Source organism: Anastrepha obliqua, chromosome 2, assembly GCF_027943255.1.
Source record: "Anastrepha obliqua isolate idAnaObli1 chromosome 2, idAnaObli1_1.0, whole genome shotgun sequence".
NCBI classification, from domain to species: domain Eukaryota; kingdom Metazoa; phylum Arthropoda; class Insecta; order Diptera; family Tephritidae; genus Anastrepha; species Anastrepha obliqua.
Genome location: NC_072893.1, coordinates 64,292,598 through 64,315,204, shown reverse-complemented (window position 1 = coordinate 64,315,204; position 22,607 = coordinate 64,292,598). Strand labels below are relative to the sequence as shown.

The following is a 22,607-nucleotide window of genomic DNA, read 5'->3' as shown; positions in this document are numbered from 1 at the left end:
TGTCTATTAAGACAAGCCTGCTTCAATTAACGCCTGAAAGACAACATTAAAGCATTTATATGTGAGATGCCGGCCGAAACATTGGAAAGAGTATGACGAAATTTGACTAAGCGGATGGACCAATTGAAGCGCAGCCGCAGCCAACATTTGCATGAAATAATCTTCAAACATTAAATTATATGGACCGTACTATCGATTTAAATAAAAATTGCATGCATTTTTCTGAAGTTTACGTGTGTTTTTTTTGAAAAACTTTCCTATAGCTCTTAAAAAATCCCCTTTATTTCGCATTTACCTTGACGGCCGGCTCGATGAAAACGATTGGAGAGCACCCATCTGCGTTACAGCGGCCCAAGCCATCACCTGTGGTGGGTACTACCTCCTAGTGACCAATCGATGACTCAAATTCTCGTAAGAACGGTCGGTCAAATAAACCCTAAGTAAATATTTGGGAGCTTACAAATTGAGAAATTTTCTGTCAAAAAACACTCACTATCACTCGCTATCTCAAATCTGACTTGTTGCTGCTTTGGTGTGAGATCATGCTCCTTTTGGATCTTGTAAGGCTTGACTCTGAGGTAATTTTTTAGTATGCGGCGGATGCTACTCTACAGTTTTTTCAGTTCTTTCGACATTTGATTGGCCCTTCGCCGGGCATTTCGCTGATGACCACCTCCATGACGTTTCGCGATGCTACCAGTATCATTGTAATGAGTAATGGTGCGATAAACAAAACCTTTATTCACTCTATGGTGCTCGAGCTCACGAACAATCGCTGGTTGTGATTTTCCAGCCAAATATAATGCAGTCACACTATTACGTTTGAAATCCATTACTGATTTTCTTTTTCGCGTTTACTCTCGGCAAAATGCTCCCGCGCGCTTGTAAACAATACTCTGGACTGTCATTTAGCCAACTAACAGACAGCTGATGTCCGTGTATCTAATGTTGGTTACACTTCGAGTGCCGAACCCTGTATATGCAAGGTGAAGTCCAAAATAAACACCAAAAACTGGTGTCAAAAAAATGTTTTTGATGGCGTCATGATTTTAATGAGTTAGTGCGTTGGAAGTGACATCCCTAGCTGACTTGGTGACATTCGGCTCAGTGGAAGCGTCTAAAGTGTCAGTATGTTTGTGTCATCAGCACAAAAATGAGTTTCGAACAAAGAGCTCCCAGCTAACCAAATTTTGTTTTAAAATCAATAAAACGTTTACCGAAACATTTGAATTGATGAAACAAATTTATGGCAATTATTGTCTATATAAGGCCAAGTTCCGTGAAGGTTTACACGTTTCAGAGATGGTTGTGAGGACATAAATGACAGTGAAGATACCGGTCCAAAAAAAGCAATCACCGAAAACTTCATCCAAATTGGTTCGTAAATTTTATCAAAAGTACCGAAATCAATATTGGAATTCATGCAATCGAAGTTGAATATCTCCAAAATATCGACTTATCGCATTTTAACTGATCATTTGGGCTTATGACAGGTCTGTGCACGGTTCATTCCACACAAGTTAACTGAGGGCCAAAATTGTCAGAATTCGAAATTCAAGCGACTTCATTAAAGACGTGAGAAAAGACGAGAATTTCCTTTACAACGTCGTAATTGGTGATGAAACCAGGTGTTTCCAACATACCTATACCTGAACCTAAGCGTCAGAGCCACCACCTAAAAAATCGCGTTTGGAGAAGTCAAAAATCAAGTCGATGCTCATTTGTGATTGAGATTCCAAAGGAATTGTCCACAAGGAGTTCATTCCAATGGGTCAAACCGTCAATGCAATTTTCTATATATTTTCGCGTTTTGAAACATTTGTGACATCGCATTCGTCGAATTCGCCCTGAATACCGAAGGAGGTGGCTGGCGCCTATTGCATAATAATGCAGCATCTCATCGATCCACACCAGTGACTGATTTTTTGACTAAAAGTGCCTTTTTAATCATCAATCACTCACTGTATTTAACTGATATGGTTCCATGTGACTTCTACCTATTCAGAAATTTGCATTTGGTCATGAAAGGAAAACGCTTTGCGTCCATAGAGACCACCGAAAATACTTGTACCGACATCTTGAAGGACATTTTGGATTCCGGTCAATGACCTGAAACACCTTTAGGTTGCGCAAAACAGTGTATCGAGACCAGAGTGGACTATTTTTAATAGATAAACTCGAAGTTATCAGAAAAAACACTAATATGAGCAAGGTAACTACATATGAACAGTAATGAGCAAGGTAACGACACATTTTTTCGTGCGTGCAGCCTGTTAAATCGAATTATAAGACGTTATCACATCAAAAGCTCCTGTCGTTTCTATTTTAGCTCAGTCTTGTATATTTTGGAATTCACCTTGTTTAATATTTTTCGTGCCCATTCTTTCTTACCTGATTTTCTCGTGATGAGTCTGCAAGAAATTGCTTTAAAGTTCCACAATAGAATGAAACACAATTGTAATATTTTTTAAATCAAATTATTTATTTTTATTTTTATTTTTATTGAACATAATAGCAATAATAATATGATCATCGTCACAATAATGCTGATAATAATGTGTTTTATTTTAAATTTAAGTTCAATAATATAATTAATTAATGTTAATTAATAATTTCCACCTTTCCATTTGACGCATATTTTATATATTAATTTGCATTTACTCATAATTCTATTTTTTATTTTTACTTTTTATTTAATTTTACTTTAATTTATTGTTTTTTTTTTGCTTTTTATTTGTTTTTCGCATTCGTGTGTCCTGTGTTTGGCTATGTATGTGCGCGCGGGTGTGTGTGGTGAGGGTGAGAATGTTGCTGTCAGTTTAAGCTAAGTGACGCCGACGTTGACGTACTCGTATTTTACGCTATGTTTTTTAACATTACTCAGTAAATTTAATATTCATATTTCTGCTTACGTTTATGTATGTATATATATAATTTTTTTTCTTTTGTGAAAATTGCCGGCTTCATGTGTTTACTTAAATGATAACTGTTAGCGGAAATATGCATTTATTTAATTTTATATGTATTTTTTTTTATTTATATTTTTTATGTATTAAATTTAGTGTATAGAATTATTTTTTATTTTCTTTTCATGCTTTTCATATCATATATTTTCGTTTGTCTGCTTTTTTTTGTTGTTGTTGCATTGTAAATGTGGCTTGCAGTAGGTTTTCATATTATAGGTAATAATTATTTTTATCCTCGACTTGTGTTAGCTTACTATATATGTAGGTATGTATTGTAGATTTTTCTGCTTTTTATTGAATATTTTTTATGCTTCATAGCTTTTCCATAATTAATTTGCAAATTAGCGCATTGCAATTAGGCTGTTCGGTGTCGTTTTGTTTGTGAATACATTTGTGTCCTGTATATCCCTACTGAGGAGGTCTATGCCGAATGGCTGTGTGTAAGTGTATGTGTGGGTTTTATGAGATAATGTATGTACGTACTATAATTAATTTGATTAATAAACCGGTATTACTTGCATATTACATTTTTTAGTTGTTTATTTGAAATGATTTATCCATCGAATTCAATCCATTTCATGTCGGTAAGCGTTCAATTAAATGCGTTTAACAATTTCTACATTCATCATTTCTGATATAAATTAATTGCAGCTTTTATTTGTTAAAATTGTTTTATTTAACGTTAACATGTAATTTTTTTTTATTATAGTAATAAATTTTTATGTGCAATTTAGGTTTAAATTTATTAGTTAATTTTGAAATTATGGCTTTCGATTTAGTAATTTTATTGTTTTGTTTTCTAGTTTCATTTTTCCATTTCTTTTTCTATGCAAACCCATCCCAATAGAGCAGCCAAAACGACCTTTTGCAAAAACCTTATTTCGATACGCTGTCTAAAACTCGGAAGCATAATCGTAATTGAAAACTGGTCGCAAACTCATTACACTGTGCATTAATTTGACACTTTTTATTATCTTGTAAACGAATCGGACTAATGAATTTAAGGTTAGTCTGAGCCGCGGAATTTGAATTCCTACTTAGTGTTTTTGTTGAAGCACCAAAACAAAAAAAGTTTAATAAAAAAAATTTGTATTTCAAACAAAAAAAATATCAAAAACCAAAAACAGTTAATACGGCTCAGCAGCTTACAAAATAAAAATACTATTATATAAAATATATATAAAACAAAAATAAAATAAAAAAATTTCCAAAAACTTAATAAAAAAAATTCAAATTTCGTACCTAGTTTTTCCGTTAAAAAAATCTACTAAACAATTTTCTTATTTTAAATAAAATAAATATCTAAACACCTAAAGCGCCTTACCACCTTGAGCGAAAACCATAAAAATTAAAAAAAAAATAAATAATTGGCGCGCACACCCTCTTTGGGTGTTTGGCCGAGCTCCTCCTCCTATTTGTGGCGTGCGTCTTGATGTTGTTCCACAAATGGAGGGACCTACAGCTTTAAGCCGACTTCGAACGGCAATATTTTTATGAGGAGCTTTTTTATGGCAGAAATACACTCGGAGGTTTGCCATTGCCTGCCGAGGGGCGACCGCTATTAGAAAAATGTTTTTATTAATTTCGCTTTCACCGAGATTCGAACCAACGACCTCTCTGTGAATTCCGAATGGTTATCACGCACCAACCCATTCGGCTACGGCGGCCGCCCAGCGAAAACCATAAAGTTAACTTAAACTGGGTCCCGGGACATCGGAGCATTGAAGGTAATGAAAAAGCGGATGAACTGGCAAGAAGGGGATCTGCCATGAATAACACTTTTGCAGAATCGGTATTCACACCATTAGGTGCAATCAAGAGTGCAATTTCCCTAAAATACCTCCAAATCGCAGATTGTAGATGGAGAGACCAGACGAAATGCAAAATTAGCAGAACGTTATAGCCCACCTACAATCTTAAGCAATCGTCAACATTGATAAACATGAACATGGTCTGTGGGAGAACAAGCAGCCAAAATGGGCATCCCTCATAATACATACTGTCATAGTTGTAAACAACCGGAGAAAAAGGAAACAATCTTCCACTTCCTCTATGAATGCCCTGCCCTCTGGGCAACCAAAATTATAGCAATATAAAATAACAAAAATTTTTTAAAAATTAATAAAATAAATTTTACAATAAAAAAAAATTCATTTTAAAAAATTTCGTTTTCAAATTTTAAATCTCGTACCTAGTTTTTCCGTTAAAAAAAAAATAAATTTTTTTTTTTATTTTAAATAAAATAAATATCTAAAAAAGTGAATCCGGCTCAGTAGCTCTCAAAATAAATATACCATAGAAATATAAAATAAAAATAATATTGTATAAAAACAAAATTCTAAAAAACTAATAAAAACAATTTTACAATAAATAAATCATTTTAAAAAATTTCGTGCCTAGTTTTCCGTTAAAAAAAAATCCACTAGACAAAGTTATTTTAAATAAAATAAATATCAAAAAACCCTTAACGTTAATCAGGCCAGGGGGTCACAAAATAAAAATACTTTAAAAATAATAAAATTAAAATAACACAAAAACTAAAAAAAAATTTTGTTTGAAAAGGGTTAACGATAGAAAAAACGTATTGTCAAATAATTTCTTTCTTTAATTAAAAAAAAAATTACAACAAAACAATTTCTTTTTCAATTTTATAGAATTAAAAACAAAATTGTTTTCTACGCAAATAGAATTTTCAATGGAGCCAAAACTGTTCTTACTCAATTGAGACCTTCTAAATTTAATGCGCAAACTGATAAAACTGAGTGGCTTTGGCCAAGTGGTACTTCAATGGAGAGTTTAAAAATAATTCACGAGTTGCAGCGAGTCACACACAGCATGACGAAGAGTCGGATAGTATCCACGAAGACGCGATCGAATGCATTGCAGATTTCATTTGAAGAAAGTGGGGATTGGCTGTGCTTGTTTCCATGTTGAGGTCAATTTTACCATTCCTATGTGCCTCAAGGTATGCAAACAACATGTACGTTGAGGGCCGCATGTGCCTATAGAACGCTGCCGGACGATGCAATCTGCGTCATAGCTAGAAAAATGCCTATAAACATGCGGGAAAATGTACAGAAGAGGCTGTACTGCTCGCAAGGTACCAAGGACAGGAACTCAAACAAGCAGAACGTTGTGCCTCGATAGCTGAAGGGCAATCAAAATGGGGCCAGTACCCAAAAGACCAGTGGAAGCATAGGTTGATTCCACGGATTAACGAGTGGATCTGTCGAAAACACGTAGACGTTGATTTCTTCCTGACGTAGATATTAAGCGGACACGGATGCTTGGCCTTTTATTGCAGAAGGTTTGCTAAGAAACGCGACGATCTAACTAACAAAACTGAAGTGTCTCTAAGGTCCAATAACCTAGTCCCACAAATGCTTGATTCGGATGAAAAGTGGAGGGCGATACAAGCTTTTGCGACAAGAATTATAGTGGAACTTCGCAACATTGGTTGAAAGGAATTATGTAAGACGAACGCAACAGCAAAAACAACTGTCATATTGATAAAATGCAACAAGACGAACAGTGGACGAATGTAAGGTGTGAAGGTGACTTAAGGATGAAAAATATTCGACCTCTTCAGCGATAGCGTCTGGAATGAAGCATATTTTCGCGTTCTTTAATGATAACTTCAGGCAAGTTCGCGATTCGCTGCTGTCTTTAGGTTACGAACTGCCATATTTTTTCCTATTCACTTTAGAGTGACTGCGTTCGCTATGAGATTTTCCTAATGTTGTTTTTTTTTTTTTTGAAAAATTTCAGAGGTGTGGCAAATATTAGACCGGCTCTCAATGAATTGGAAAGAATCAGCTGATTGGCTGATGTCGAATAGTTTGTGTTGTTGATATACGAAAAAATCGGCACAGTGTACGCTCATATTGCTTCGTTGCCATGGTGAAAAGATTTTTAGAGGTGTACTACCTAGCAGACCGTTATTCGGCTCTGAGAGAATTTGACAGATATGCGGACGTCGTTCGTTTTGTGTTTAGCTTAGTGAAACACAAAACGAATGACGTAGAATCCAAAGTTCCCCTCAAAAAGATTTTTTTTCACCCCACCTAAGCAGCAATCCTGGTATCTATCATTCTTGCTTCGTTGCCGTCTAAACAACTACTGATAGGACGAGTGTGTGAATTCTTGTGAAATGAGCGGGCACATTTCTGCATTCTTTCCAATGACGTGGCAGCCGAAGTTACTCTCACAATTTCGTTTTTCACCATAGCGGTTGTCCAAACCTGGAAAGCTATGATCCTTACATCAACAATTTATGTTCACTTGCGGTAATTTTAGCTGCATCTGATGGGTGTTTAATTTAGGTATGCTGGTTTATCTTGCTGTTTTTTAAATTTAAATAATATTTAGCGCATTTTTGTAAAACACTTACCAGTTTGATTTCCTGTACGCTCATATTTTAAAGTTATAACAATTTTAGGTGAATTGTTTTTTTTTAGATAATGATGTAGTTACTGGTTTTATTTAATTTTCGCTTGATTTTTTATTTATTTGTCAATTTAACTTTTTAAATTTTTTATGTATTTGTTTTATTTTGGTTTATTTTAAGTTTTCATTTATTTCTTTAATTTGGTTTATTTTTAGTTTTTATTTATTTGTTTAACTTTAGTTTATTTTTAGTTTTTATTTAATAGTTTAATTTTGGTTTATTTTAAGTTTCTATTTATTTCTTTAATTTCGGTTTATTTTTAGTTTTTATTTATTGGTTTAATTTTGGTTTATTTTTAGTTTTTATTTATTTGCTTAACTTTGGTTTATTTTTAATTTTAATTCTCGTCTTTTCATATTAATTGTATTTTGAATATTAATTTCTACTTATTTTTACAATAAGTTTGTATTTATTTGTTTAATTTTTGTTTGATTTAAGTTATTAGTTTTTATTTATTTTCGAATTTTAATTTTTTTAATTTTGTTTTAAATTATTTGTTAATTTTTTTTTTAATTTTTATTTATTTGCTTAGTTATAAAATTTGTATTTAATTTATTTTTTGTAAAATGATCATTGATCGAGAATTTCACAGCATTGCTGATCGGAGATGGCGAGTGGAAACTACTTGCGTTACGACCAGACAAATCTGGCCAGCCTACAATCTGAAACAGACAAAAACCCTTAAAAGTATTTCGAAACACGAACTAAGGCATATAATATCTCTTATCACCGGCCACTGCCTTTTGGGCACTCATGCACGTCGGCTCGGGGTTCCTCAAAACGACCTGTACAGACACTGCGAGGACGAAGATGAGGAACTATCGAGCAGGCATTTGCTGTGCAGCTGTCCCGGTCTAGCCAGAAGTCGTCTCGTTTTTCTAGGCTCTCCAACAATTGACAATCTTTCAGCACTCTCGGACCTGAAAATCGAATCTGTCATTAAATTCTCGAAACGAATTAATATCTTTGACCAAAATCAATAAGAAAAATCTCGGTTAGGTGGGGAAATCATATAATATAATATAATGAGCTCTAGGGCAACACAACGGACCCAACTTGCGGTCTATGTGGCACACCGATGCGGGGTCACCCTTAAACCAACCAACCAACCAATTTATTTTTTAATTTTTATTAAAATGTTTATTTATTTTATTATTTTTCATTTATATTTGTATTCTTTTTTGAATTTTAAGTTTCATATTTCTTAATTTTTTTTTGTTTATTTCCAATTTTTATTTATTTCTTTAACTTTCATTTACTTTAAATTCTATTTATTTTATTTATTTATTTATTTATTTATTTATTGATACATTTTTTTTAATTGCAGTTTCAATTCATTTATATTTTTTTATTGCATTTTTATTATTCATTTTTGAACTTGTATTTATTTGTTTAATTTTCTTTTGATTTAAATTTTTAATTATTTTTGAAGTTTTATTTTAATTTTTAATATTCTTTATTTTTATATCTGATTACTTTTCATTTTCATTTATTGCAACTTTTATTTATTTAGTCCTGAATTTAAATTTTTAAATCGTTTTGAAATTCAATTTTAATTTTTGCTTATTTATTTTTGAATTTTTATTTATTTGTTTAATTTTCCTTTGCCTTTAATTTTTAATTTAAATTGTTGTTAATTTTCAGGACTTATTTATTTAATTTTTAGTTTTTATTATTTTAATTATTTTTGAAATTTTAATTTATTTATTAATTTATTCTTTATTTTTATTTTTGATTACTTTCAAATTTTATTTATTTATCTAATTTTCATTTATTACAAATTTTATTTATTTAGTCCTGCATTTAAATCTTTTATTATTTTTGAATCTCAATTTTAATTTTTAATTTCAATTCAAATTATTGTTAATTTTTATATTTTATTTATTTAATTTTTATTTTCGTTTACTTTTAATTTCTGATTTTTATGTGTTATTTTTTTGTTATTTTTATTATTTTATTTTTAGATTTTAACTATTATTTTGGTTAATTTTTAATTTTATTTATTTAATTTTTAATTTAAATTATTAATTTTATTCTTTAATTAGTTTTTAATTTTTATTTATTTTCTTAGTTTTATTTTTAATTTATAATATTTAATTTTTACTTGCACTTTTATTTAAATTTTTATTTTTCATTATTTTAATCTTTTTTTATATTTTTTTGTTCAATTTTCATTTATTTTTTTTAAATTTTTTTATTTTTGATTTTTAATTTAAACGTTTGAATAGTTTTAATATTAATTTATTTAATTTTTATTTGTTTGTTTAATTGTCATTTAATTTTATTTTGGATTATCTTTGAACTTTAATTTTTACTTTTCTTAATTTTTAGTTTTTATGTTTGTTTACTTTTAGTTTTTTATTTTGGTTTAGTTTTAATTTTTATTTTCTTTAATTTCTAACTTCTAATTTTTGTTTTTCCTTATTTTGGAATTTTTTACTCACTTCTATTTAAGCTTTAATTTTTTGCTTGCTTTCTTGTGGGGCAAATGGAGGGCAAAATGTCACGAAATTAATAAAAATTACGTTGTTTTTGTTTTCTGTTACTTGGTATAGCTAGTTTTGCATTTTTTTGATACAGTAGATTATTATTTTTTTTTGTTTTGCTCTTATTTGTTTATTTGGTTTTATTTAATTTTTTAATTATTTTTTTTTGTTTATTTTCCGCTTATCCTTTTTGCGTTAGCCACTAATCTCCTCTATTATGCAAATATTTATATATCTACTTCAGTGTATATATATGTATATAATTTGGTTTGCAACAAATGTTTTCAATTTCACTTTGTTATTTCTCTTTAATCGATTTGCAAGTAGCTAAGTTAATAATTTAAGTTTAATGCAATGTTGGTTTCAAAATTTTAAGCCTTATTTACAAACTGCCATCAGCAAAATGCTTAGTAAATATTTTTGTATTTTTTTTTGTAATTTTATTTTATTTTTTACTTAATGCTGGCATTCATTTTTATTTATGTATGTACTTGGTTATTAAAACCAAACCCATCACCACATGCAAAATATGAATTTAAGCTTATTTATGAATATTTCTTTAATACTAGTTTTTGCGCTACGGCAGAAGTTGTTAAAAAACGCTGCACTTTATTAATTTTTTGTTTGCTATTTGCTGGCTTTAAACTCTGCTTATTTTCTGTTTTTTTTTTTTATGTAGCGGCAACGTAGTTGTATTTACAAAATAATAATAAAAAATGCGGTCGCTTGCACATTGCAGCTGGGCCTTACGTCAAAGGTAGAGGACACATATACAACTATACTTACACACACATACATATATGTATATAAAAACTTTCAATCAAACAAAGAGCATAAAATGCTTAAAGAATTTTAACTAATGGACAGATTTGCTTGAATGGCGTGGACGTATATATTTTATGATATTTTTTTTGTGTTTTTTTTCCAAATCCACTTTAAATTACCTTAAGGAAATGAAATGTTTTGCGTTGCTCAAGTTTTTTGCTACTGCGTTTTGTGTGAAAAAAAAAAAATATTTTAAAAAGACATTTTTTTTTTATAAAGAAGGTAACATTTTTCGGCACCAACGTCTTTTTTCTTCTTCTTTTTTTAATAATAATTTTACCTCACTGCTTTCGGATGGTCAGTGTAACTCAAAGTAAATACCGTAAGCGCACATCAGTACCCCATCAACAGCAGTTCCAAAACGATTGGAGCTGCGTAAACACGAATTTGGCTGGCGAAAACGGATATGCAGTGTGCGCCAACAACTTTTCAATTTACCTAAGCATTGCTTTTTTTTCAGCAAAAAAATATGGAATTAACGCTCTAAAACTAGTTTAAGTGGATGGACTCAGGAAACCTAGCAAACAGCCAATGCTAATGATTTTTAATTAATGCAAAAACAAAACAAAAAACAAGAAAATAAAAATCTGGTCATCAAACTGACCTGTCAGTTGTGCTTTTACAACTCTAGACAAATTAATTTGTAAAAAAACACACACACATATATAATAATGCTAGTAAAACACATACATATGTATAGACTTGTAGTGGTAAAGCAACACACACACACACAAATTTACGCACGACCAAATATACAACAATCAACAAAAAATGAGGAGCTTACGGAAACTGTTGGACGAAAGATTGTTAGGTGATGATATTTGTGAGTGTGTGTGCGAGTGCGTTAGTGTGAGTGAGTGTGTTTTACATGAATACAAACTTTATCGTACACTCGTTTTGTTTTTCTTTTAATTGGACGCAATAAAATTTTATTAAAATACCTTTGTTTAATTTTTTTTTGTTTACTTCACACATACACATATGTAAATTTATACAGACAACATACACAGAATATATAAGTATTGTACATAATAAGTGGTTCTTTCTTCTAGTTGTGAGGGTGGTTTTTGTTCTTGTTTTCACTTTGCTGCAAGGAAATTAACGCATTACAACGCATGCATACCACACACACACACACATGCATGCATGCATGCACACAAATATGTGGGATATATATGTATATGCACACACACACACACGTACATGCCGCCGCGCAACTAAATGGTGTGACTTACCCATGCATGCTTGCATGTATGTGTGTGTGTACGTATGGGTACTTATTGCTTGAAACATGCACTGCCTTAAGCCCAATTGCATTGTTTCTGTGCCTTTTCTTGTTTCCCTTTCTGCTTTCAAATACCTACTTTCTTTTCGCCTTTGCCGCCTTGCACTATTCCCTGCAACTCTTTCACTTCTTTTTCGCTTCACTTCTTTGTTCACCTTCACTCTTTGTTTAACAGGAGTTAAAATTAATTGTTCCTTAACAAACACATATTTTAATTTTAAAACCCATTTCTTTCGTCGTCTTGTGCCTCAGCGCCTTGCTTAGAAAATTCCGCACCTACTGGCATATGTCCAAATATATGTGGCTTTCTAAGTTTTCCGTATTGCCGTGGCGTAATAAGTAAAATTCTTTGTTAGTTTTGGTTCTTGAAAGCCTGAAATATGCGTATCTTTATATATACTCGTATATTTTTTTTAACCCGCCTACTAATAATTCTATGCGTTTTTGTGTGAGTGCCCAACTTTGCTAGTCAAACTGTTAAGTGATTGAAATATCTTCGTTTCTTGTGTTTTTTGTTTTCTGGTTCTTGGTTTTTTCTTAAGTACATTTCTTTTAAGCAAATTTTTTCGCTTTAAGAGAGAAAGAAAAATAGAAAAAAAAAAACAAACACTGAGTTAAGTACGTTGCACTTTCTCTTTTGGCCGCTTAGTTACGTCTTTGTTTTTGTTGTTGTTTTTTTTTGTGTTTTTTGTTTTCTTTGAAGTAATAACTCTTCTGGGAGTCACTAAAACTATTTAACTTTGTTTCTAATTTTTTTGTTTTTCATAAATTTTAATCGGCGTTAATTAAAAAAAATCTTTCTTAACCCTATTAATTACTAAGTTAAGAAATTTCAGCGCAACTTTTATTTACTTTTTTTACTTAATTAATTCATTTTGTTTATTACTTTTAATTTTTTTCATCATCGTGTTCAACTATTCGTAGCAATGTATTGGTCTAGCCCACTATTTCTATGTATTTCTTGGCTGTGTAATCCTATGTAAAAAATTTGCAACAACAAAAAAACAATAATTTGCTCCTAGCCTAAGAAAATCTAGTAATAATAATAATGAAAGAATTTTTTGGTTCGTTAGAACCTGCGTGCCGGTATTTCGGTTCAAAACTCAAAGCCAATACTACTATTTTTTTAATTTATTACTCTTCCATTTTGTATCTAAATAAACGGCTTACGTGTTTATTGTGTCTTTTTTAATTTTGTTTTTGTTTTTTTTTTTTTATAATTTTGTTTTAATTTTTTTAAACTAACTTCTTTAACATTTTAAGTCCTGCTTATTTGCAATTTGGCCTTATTTTATCCACAATTGTTGTTGGTATAACGTCATCTATGTTTTTGTTTGTTGTGCGCAGCAGCGCGTGATGGCTTGCTGCACTTCTGTTACGTCAGGTTTGGAATTGAAGAAATTTGCGTGTTGCTGCTTTTTTGTTTTGTTAATTTCAGTGATTATTAGAACGATTTATATCATCTCTTCAGCATCTAGTAACGTTGTTGGTATTCGTGATGCCAGCGGTTGAAGTCAATATGAAAGACAATGATGGAACCGGTGGAGAGTCCAGCAAGGAGGTATCTAAAAATTAGCGCAAATAGAAGGCAGAAAATAAGAAAAGAATGTTTTCAGTGAATTTCAGTAATTAAATTGTATACAAACATAAAAATATACTGTTTTTAAATACTAAAGAATGGACACAAACAAAAAAAAATTGTGTTTACTCGTCAATTGCGTAAAACTGAATGTAAATGAAAATTAAGTGCAGATATTCGCAGAGTTTGTTGGCGTATTTAGTTTTTGTAACTTCTACATATTCCTCAAAATTTGTTGGTTTAAAGGGGGAGCCTGCTTTAGAGGCTTCAAAAAATCGATTTTTTTTTGTTGCATAAATGTCTTCCCAAACTATCCAAGAATGTGTCCTCAAAATTTCAGAAGCAAATTCAAAATATTTTTGAAATTACATAAGAAATTGTGAGCACGCGTCGAGCAGGTTACGAGCGGATTTTTTATATACGAAAACTTTGACGCGCGATTTCTCGGTTTTTTATTTTTACGATTTTCCCTAATTGGCGGGAAAAATAGGGAAACAGTTAAACGCGCTATCGAAACGAGATAACATTGATTGTATTCGGAATTAAATTCTCGTCCAGTTGAACCTAAAAACCTTAAGAAAGTTATGATTAACTCACTTTTTAAACAATCTTAAGTGAATTTGTTTTTCCAAAAAAATTAATTTTTTTTTAATTAGCGAAATATTGTTGAATTTCTCACTTTTTGTTTAATTTTCTTGGTTTAACTAGCGGCTATACTATACTAAAATAAAATTTAAATCTGTTTGGGGTTTTCGGTTTCAGATGAAAATTGCGACCTGCATCTTTTCCGCCGCACCGCACATGCACACTCGAGGCGCCTCGGCAAAATGCTTGTACCAGGCATAAAATGACATCTATTTTAATGAAAAAATTGGAAAAGACTGCTAAAATATATATCAAAAAAATCCACGAAAAAATCCCCCTTAAGTCTAGAAATTTAAAAAAATCGAACTTTTTTTTCCAAAATTCGATAGTTTATGTATTCAAAAATATCTCCCTAATTTTCAAAATTCGAATTATTTTCGAAGTTACAACTATTTTAGTGACGCGACAGCTGGCTGGTTTGAACGGACGGTGAACTTTAAACGTGTTTTTCTCGAAACCACTTGTTTCGATACGGTCGGCACGATATCTCAAGTTCTAATCAACCGATTTGTTTGAAGTTTATCATGAATATTCCTTAAATAAATCTCTATCGGATGAAACACGAATAACTGGAAATTTCAACTTTTTAATATGTGTAAGCAATTCGAGAAAGCTTAAAGATTAGCGAAAAGTCGACCTCAATTTTTGAGTAGCCGCCACTTTATGAAAAAAAAATGGCCCCCTTTTTTTTTTGCGTTATACGATAATGACATTAATATTAATTAAGAATTTATCATCTTTTTTTTTCAAATGAGCACAAGGGTAGAAATCGTCACGACGAGGGCACTGCGTTTTCTTTTCTCCTTCCATTTCAAGGACGCATAATTCCGTGAAAATTTATTTATTTTTTTAAATTCATTTTGTGTGCTCTTAATATAATACATAAATAAATAACTTATAAAAAAATGGATAGTAAAAATATCAATAGCTTTTTTTTTATTCACCGTCAAAAAATGCTCGAAGTTCGGGCCTCTAGACTAGAATACCCCCTTAAGTGTGAGCTCGAGGAGAACTTTGTGCGCTAAAAGCAAGTAAAAGGTAATTTGTCGCCCAGTGGCATAGCAAAAACTTTAAATTGTCCGAAAAGTGCGGCCACTTACGTGTTAAAAAAGTTTAGTCGGGTGAACGAAAGCTTGAAAGTGAAAGAAAGAAAGGATTTGGGTCGCAGTCACAAGCCAAACAAGTGGTGTCATTATTTCGAAAAAAGTTGATCTTTCACTTCGAAATGTAGCAAAACAGGTACATACAAGGTGAAGTCCAAACTAAACAAGACTGAGTTAATATAGAAACGACAGGAGTTTTGTTCGGATAACTTCGAGTTTATCCATTGAAAATAGTCCCCTCTGGCCTTGATACACTGTTTTGCGTGACCTAAACACGTTTCGAAAGAGTGTTTCAGGTCATTCACCGGAATGACCTTCAGGTACATGCCTTTTGGATTACCTCTACGGACGCAAAACGTTTTCCTTTCATGGCCAAATGCAATTTTCCGAATAGGCAGAAGTCACAGGGAGCCATATCAGGCGAATAGGGTGAGCGGGTAATGGTAAAAATGCGATTTCTAGTAAAAAATCAGTTACAGGAGTGGATCGATGAGATGGTGCATTATCATGCAATAAGCGCCAGCTTCCTCCTTCGCAGTATTCATTGCGAATTAACGAATGTGTTGCAACAAACGCTTCAAACGCCAAGGCAGAAAATTGTATTGACGGTTTGGCTTATTGGCACAAACTCCTTGTGGATAAAAGCCTTGCAATCGTAAAAACAAATGAGCATCGACTTGATTTTTGACTTCTCCAAGCGCGATTTTTTGGGTGGTGGCTCATTTAGAACCTTCCACTCGGCACTTTGGCACTTAGATTCAGGTTCATGTTGGAAACATCCTTTTCATCACCAGTTACAATGTTGTAAAGGAAGTTCTCGTTTTTTCTCGCCTCCTAAATGAGGTCTTTCGAATGTTGAATTCTGAGCAATTTTTGGTCCTCAGTTAACTTTTGCGGAATGAAACGCGCACAGACCTTTCGTAAGCCCAAATGATCAGTTAAAATGCGATTAATCCATGTTTTGGGAATATTCAACTCCGATTCGATGAATTTCAATGACGATTTCGGTTCATTTTTGATACATTTTCGAACAATTTCGATGGAGTTTTCGGTGATTACTGATTTTGGCGGGCCGTGTAAACCACTCATGAGCTCTGGCACGAGATAGACAATCATCGCCATAAACTGTCTTCATCAATTCAAATGTTTCGATAAACGTTTTACCGATTTTAATTGATGATATAAACATACTGACACTTCAGACGCAATAACTTCGCTTAAATTCCTATGAAAGAACGCATACAAAGTATTTATTTTAGTTTTTATAGATCTTTGCGTTATTTTTATGTAAATTTTGTCTGAGAAGACCACTAGTGAATTTTTCCGCGAAATTATTTTTTAGAAAATCTTAACACTCTAGCGCCCTTTAAAAATACTTTTTTTCAAACTTCTCCAAATAGTAGTCAAAATTATCCTATTTTGAAAGAGCTCGTAGGTTCAAAGATTCAATATAAATATTACTTATGGAATTCTATTATACCTGTACAAAGTAGGTATTGCACTAAGATATGTATTTTAGTATTTTTTTCTGTTATTTCGAAAAGCGCTCAAGTAAAAGGGTTCCAGGCAATAGGAACAACGAGTGTAGCGAAAAGGCGTATGAACAGGTTGCTAGGCCTGGATTTTCCTTAAATTTTCGTGAAATTTCGATAGTGATAAATATTCAATTACAACTTTAAGTTGTTGATATTGCAGCTTCTGGTCGATGATTATTTTGCATTGTAGGTATTCCCCATAGAAAGTATTGCGTAATTTGTAAGTACTGAATGCGGTTACTTTTATTTATACCAACATTTGTAAGACAAGAGATTTATACCAACATTTGACAAACGACTGGACTATAAGGAACACAATTTTTAGTTGAGAGATCGACGAGTGTATTTTCATTAGGCTTTTTTGTTTGCAAAATTTCGCATTGCGATAATTAATAGACAAACTGAAACAAAAGATGGCCATTCTCTGAATGCCCCGCAAATGTGGAATCTATCTGCTTCTACCATTTCCAAACTCTGATCAGATCACTACACATGGCTGTTAAATCAGTGCTTCACATTGGACCTGTTTTTCATGACGTTTTTGGTCTAACTGGGACTAATAAAGATAACGCAAAGAGAAACCTGAATGTTGATTCAGGCGGCAGATGACTGGCGATAGGACTTGACAAGGCATCGAGGGCAAAAAAATTACTTGAGTGACTCTGCGAGATCGCATCTGAAGTCTCCAGCAATGACTAAAACGCACATTTTTTCAATCATTTAAGGGGGAGCCTGCTTTAGAGGCTTCAAAAAATCGATTTTTTTTTGCGTAAATGTCTTCCCAAGCTATCCAAGAATGTGTCCTCAAAATTTCAGAAGCGAATTCAAAATATTTTCGGAGTTACAGAAGAAATTGTGAGTAAGCGTCGATCAGGTATACGAGCGGCCGGATCGCTCGAAGTGCGATTTCTCGGTTTTTTTATTTTTACGAATTTTCCTAATTGGCGGGAAAGATAGACAAAAATTTAAACGTGCTACCGAAACGAGATAACATTGATTGTATTCGGAATTAAATTCTCGTCCAGTTGAACCTAAAAAACCTTAAGAAAGTTATGATTAACCCACTTTTTAAACAATCTGAAGTGAATTTGTTTTTCCAAAAAAATTAATTTTTTTTTAATTAGCGAAAAATTGTTGAATTTCTCACTTTTCGTTTAATTTTCTTGGTTTAATTAGAAGCTATACTATACTAAAATAAAATTTAAATCTGTTTGGGGTTTTCGGTTTCAGATGAAAATTGCGACCTGCATCTTTTCCGCCGCACCACACATGCACACTCGAGGCGCCTCGGCAAAAGGCTTGTACCAGGCATAATATGACATAGGTATATGTATTTTAATGAAAAAATTTGAGAATACTGTTGAAATACATAACAAAAAAACCTGAAAGTTTCGTCTCAATCGAATATTTCTTTCCTTCCCAAAACGAAAACATCGATTTTTTGAACCCTCTAAAGCAGGCTCCGCCCTTAAAGTGGGCAGCTCCTCCAAAACTTTCAAATTTTCCAGTTTTTGTTTTTGGTTTAAAAATTCATTTACAATCTAAAGAATATCATTCCAATGTTCAAGCTTAATAAAAAGTCTAAAAAGTCCCTATAAAGTCAGTGAAGTGATGAGCGTTGAATGAAAGAAGAGTAGGAACGAAAAGTTTAATCGCGTTTTTCTCGAAATACGTTATTTTTCGAGCTATCGAATATAACTCAAAAACTTATCAAGATATCATCTTAAAATTATACGGTGTCACGCTGGCCTTTGCATGTACCTCACATTTTATGTTATACATATATCACTAAAAAATTGTTTCGATCAATTTGGTGTAAAAACAGCGTAATTTTTTTCTCTTTCCCTTCAAATTTTAATTTTTCTTTTTTTCTGCCTGGAGGAGCTGCCCGCTTAAATTATTTCTGTTATTTTTTTTAATATTTTTGATTTAATTTGAGGCTTTTATTGTCACATTGAAAGCCCCATTTGCTCACTTGAACACAAGAAAAAAATATATTTCTGCCTTTCTTGCGCGAAATGCGAGCCCCGTTATATAAGCTCTCAAAAAACACGCCAAAACAGAGAAGAAGTTGAAAACAATATCTTAATAAGAAAAAAGTCCCATGCTACATAAATCATGTTTTCAGTCAAAATATGCGACTTAGCGGAAAAAATTAAAAGCATAAATTTCCGTCACAGCTATATATTAAATTTTATTGAAAGTAAAGGGTTTGCATTTGTTAAACTTACTTTTGATCGTGTGTCAACGCCAGTGAGCGAATCGCCGCATTACAAGCAGGGAAGGCATATAAAGGCGCCAGATTAAAAGTCCGCCAAACTTCCACTATGCCGCGATCGCCAGCGGTCATCAGATATTCACCATCACGCGAAAGCAGCATGCACTAAGGGGAAAAAGATACAGAATAGCAAAGGGTGAATATTAGAAATTAGAAGTAAGAAAAACTAAAATAAAAATGTATGTTTTATAAAAAAAATGCTATTCACTCGCTGCGTAAAAGATTGTACAAATTTTAAAGTCACTACTGATGTGGCAAGTCTTTGGTTCAGAAACTCAACTCTGGTACAGTGCCGACTATAAGTTGATGGACAATATGGGCAACTAAATTTCCCAAAGTTCTACAGTTTTTTCTCCGTAATTAAAGTTGGTAAGAAATTTCATCGATCGATGTTTTGTTTTTACGATATTTCACTAGTCTCTTAAGAATATATTGTGAGAGTTTCATGTGGAAATTCACAATATTATAGCGCCAATTTGTAATTTTTTTTATTCTAATAGCTACTAATAGTCATACTGATTAATATTTTTTTTGGTTTTTGTGTTTCAGATAAATAGAAGAGCCACCGTCCAGATCCAATTTTTCGGGAGGCTCAACTTCAGCACCATTTTTAAATTAAACAAAAAAACTTTTTTTTTTGTTTTCGTATGTAAAAGAAGTTAAAAAAGGCCTAAACAATTTAAATATCGTCTTCCATTTTTTAATGTAAAAAAAATTCCTGAAAATACTCTAAATTTTCGAGCTATAGACCACCGGGAACCCTTAAGGCACGATTATGTTTTTTGTACCATTACTTATTAACTTTTTTTTATTTATTCACTCAATAAAAAATATTTCATGCAAGCTAGTAAAAGCAAGTTTTATTAATGCCAATATTTTTCACACAAAATAGACTGAAATCCCCTTTCCGGATATTTCCGGAAAACCAGTTCTGACTTTTCCTACATAAAATGGATAAGAGACTGAAAATTGCGTTTGGGAAAATTGATAATTTCCTTTTAAAGAGATAAGGACAATCAATGAGAACTTGGAGAAGTTTTAAGGTAAAGGTTAATTATAAGAAGGATCCAGATCTACGGCTATACAAAAATTGTAAATTTATCAGCTTGAGAGGAGATGCATGGGTAGGAATATTTATATACAATTTACGCTTAAAAGTTTTATTTTAGGTATTTGGTTGAGCTCCTCCTCCTATTTACGACGTGTGTCTTGACGTTGTTCCACAAGTGGAGGGACCTACTGTTTTAAGTCACCTCCGAATGGTGGATGGTTTTTTATGAGGAGCTTTTTAAGAAATACACTCGGAGGTTCGCCAATGACTGCTGAGGGGCGAAAAAACTTTTTGTTTTATCATTTAGTGTTTTGCGCACGGAGATTCCAACCCGTACCGAATTGTAGTCACACCCCAAATTTTTAGGCAACGGCTTAAGGAGTAGGGCTCTTAAATTGAAGGGACCATATAGAAATTTAAGGAAAATCTATTTTCATTATATCTTTTCTCAACAATTAAGTATGAATACAAGTATTTTTGAGTACATACGAATTTTATTGAAAACAATTCACGAAGAATAGTTCTAAAAATTTTAACCGAAAAATTATAATTGCAAAATTGTAATAGCTTATGATTTTTCAGGCCTTTATTTTGAAAATTTTGTTTTTTTTTTATTTTAATTTTATAAAAAAGCTTTCCAATAAGTATTTTTAAATTTTTTTTTAAGTTTTTTTTAATTTTCCAATAAATTTTTCTAAACCAATATTGATAAAAAAAAATGTTTAAAGAAATATTTTTATTAAAATAATTTTCTAAACATATATTTTTCTTGGAAAAAATTTCTAAATAAATTTATTTTATAATAATCAGCGCGTACACCCTTTTTCGGTGTTTGGCCGAGCTCCTCCTCCTATTTGTGGTGTGCGTCTTGTGTTGTTCCACAAATGGAGGGACCTACAGTTTCAAGCCGACTCCGAACGGCAGATGAGGAGTTATGAGAAATATTAAAACAAAGATTTTGCGGACAACTCTAGTAAAAGTGCATCTAATTGAGACATAAATATGCCAAATCCACAATATTTACCCACCCATATTTTGGTGCATTCCGTTCAATCAATACAAATGTAGTATATACCGATTTGGGGCTAATGTTTTTGACTTTCAGGCTCAAATTTTAATTCCGACACATCGGAGAAACGGAGGCATTGGAGAAGGTGGTGTGGCATATATTTCTAAAATCTTAGTCAAGGAAGATGAATGCACAGGAAGAGTGACGTACACCTCCTGTAGAAACTAGAATTTTCATCCTTTTTTAGCTGGAGCTGCTTATGGTGAGATACTGAAATTTGAGACGGCGGCATATACAAGGTGGAACTCCACACGCTCCATTGTTTCTCTATGCAAACTGAAACTGTCTAGTTCACAAGTTTCAAATTTTATTGACATAATACGAAGGTAATGGCAAACCTCCGAGCATTTTTCTGTCATGAAAAAAGCTCCTCATAAAAACCATTCGCCGTTCGGGTTCGACTTAAAACTTTAGGTCCTCCATTTGTGAAACAACGTCATGACGCGCCCGACAAATAGGAGAAGGAGCTCAGCCAAACACCCAGCCGAAGTGTGCGTGGCAATTATTTATTTTTTAAGACGTCATTTGCAAAAGTTATAAATCTCCCGATAGGGTGAATAATTTTGTGCCACCTTGTGTTATCTGTAACCGCAGTGAATTAGTACCAAGTTTAACCACATGGATATCTAATAGTCTATTTTCGATTGGGGCATTCATAACAATAGAGGGTTAAGGCTCTGTTAACTTTAGCCGCGTGACCAGGACGATCTCGCAAAATTACAAGTTCAAATTCTTATACAGCTTTCTCTCTGACTTGAAACGTAAGCAGATCACAAATGGTCAATGACACCTCGATTCTAGTTCTGCACTTGGAAATTAGCTCTAAGGTTGACTGCTCAGTCAACTCATCCGACAAGCAGTTTTCTACCGTGTACCTGCGATCAGGTATGTACGATCAGCTTATCAGGTATATGGGATTGATATCAAAGTAATATATTTGGATGCTATCGAATGTTTCATAGATAGATAAAATAGGTCGACGCAAGTTTCAAAAGAAGATCCAGAAAAATTTTTTTTTTTTGACGTACTGAACCAAATCTGAATTATTTCTCTATGCCAGGTTAGGAAAATTCAAGTTTAAAAGAGCAAAAATTTCGATTTTGACTACATCTGAGGTTAAGCAATTTTTTTTAATATTCCAAGGGTAGTTCAGCGTACAACTTCTTACTGTCTAAACCCATTTTGACATAAAAAATAGTATTTGCCTTAGAAGTACCGTCTGTTGTTTTTCCAGTGTTAGATTCATATGAAGTTATTCACAAAACAACTCAAGTAACAGTAAGTGAATAGATACCGTAAATTCAATAGACTTTTTATATCCCAAAAACAAAAAAAAAA

The 22,607-nt window shown here is 32.4% G+C and overlaps 1 protein-coding gene across 2 annotated transcripts in view; it reads right to left on the bottom strand.

Annotated features, from left to right (window-relative positions):
* Positions 1-11,426: 11,426 nt before the first annotated feature.
* Positions 11,427-22,607, bottom strand: part of LOC129239217 (neurobeachin) — a 231,460-nt gene continuing 220,279 nt past the window's right edge. The window contains exons 28-30 of one of the 2 annotated variants that reach the window (XM_054874564.1): positions 19,103-19,254; positions 12,089-13,574; positions 11,427-11,811 (exon numbers count right to left, since the gene is read on the bottom strand). In XM_054874564.1, the coding sequence (XP_054730539.1) occupies positions 13,484-13,574; positions 19,103-19,254 (243 nt within the window). In that variant the 3' untranslated portion in view covers positions 11,427-11,811; positions 12,089-13,483. Of the gene's footprint in view, positions 13,575-19,102; positions 19,255-22,607 lie in introns of both variants that reach the window. The other variant, XM_054874565.1, reaches the window with a different exon arrangement.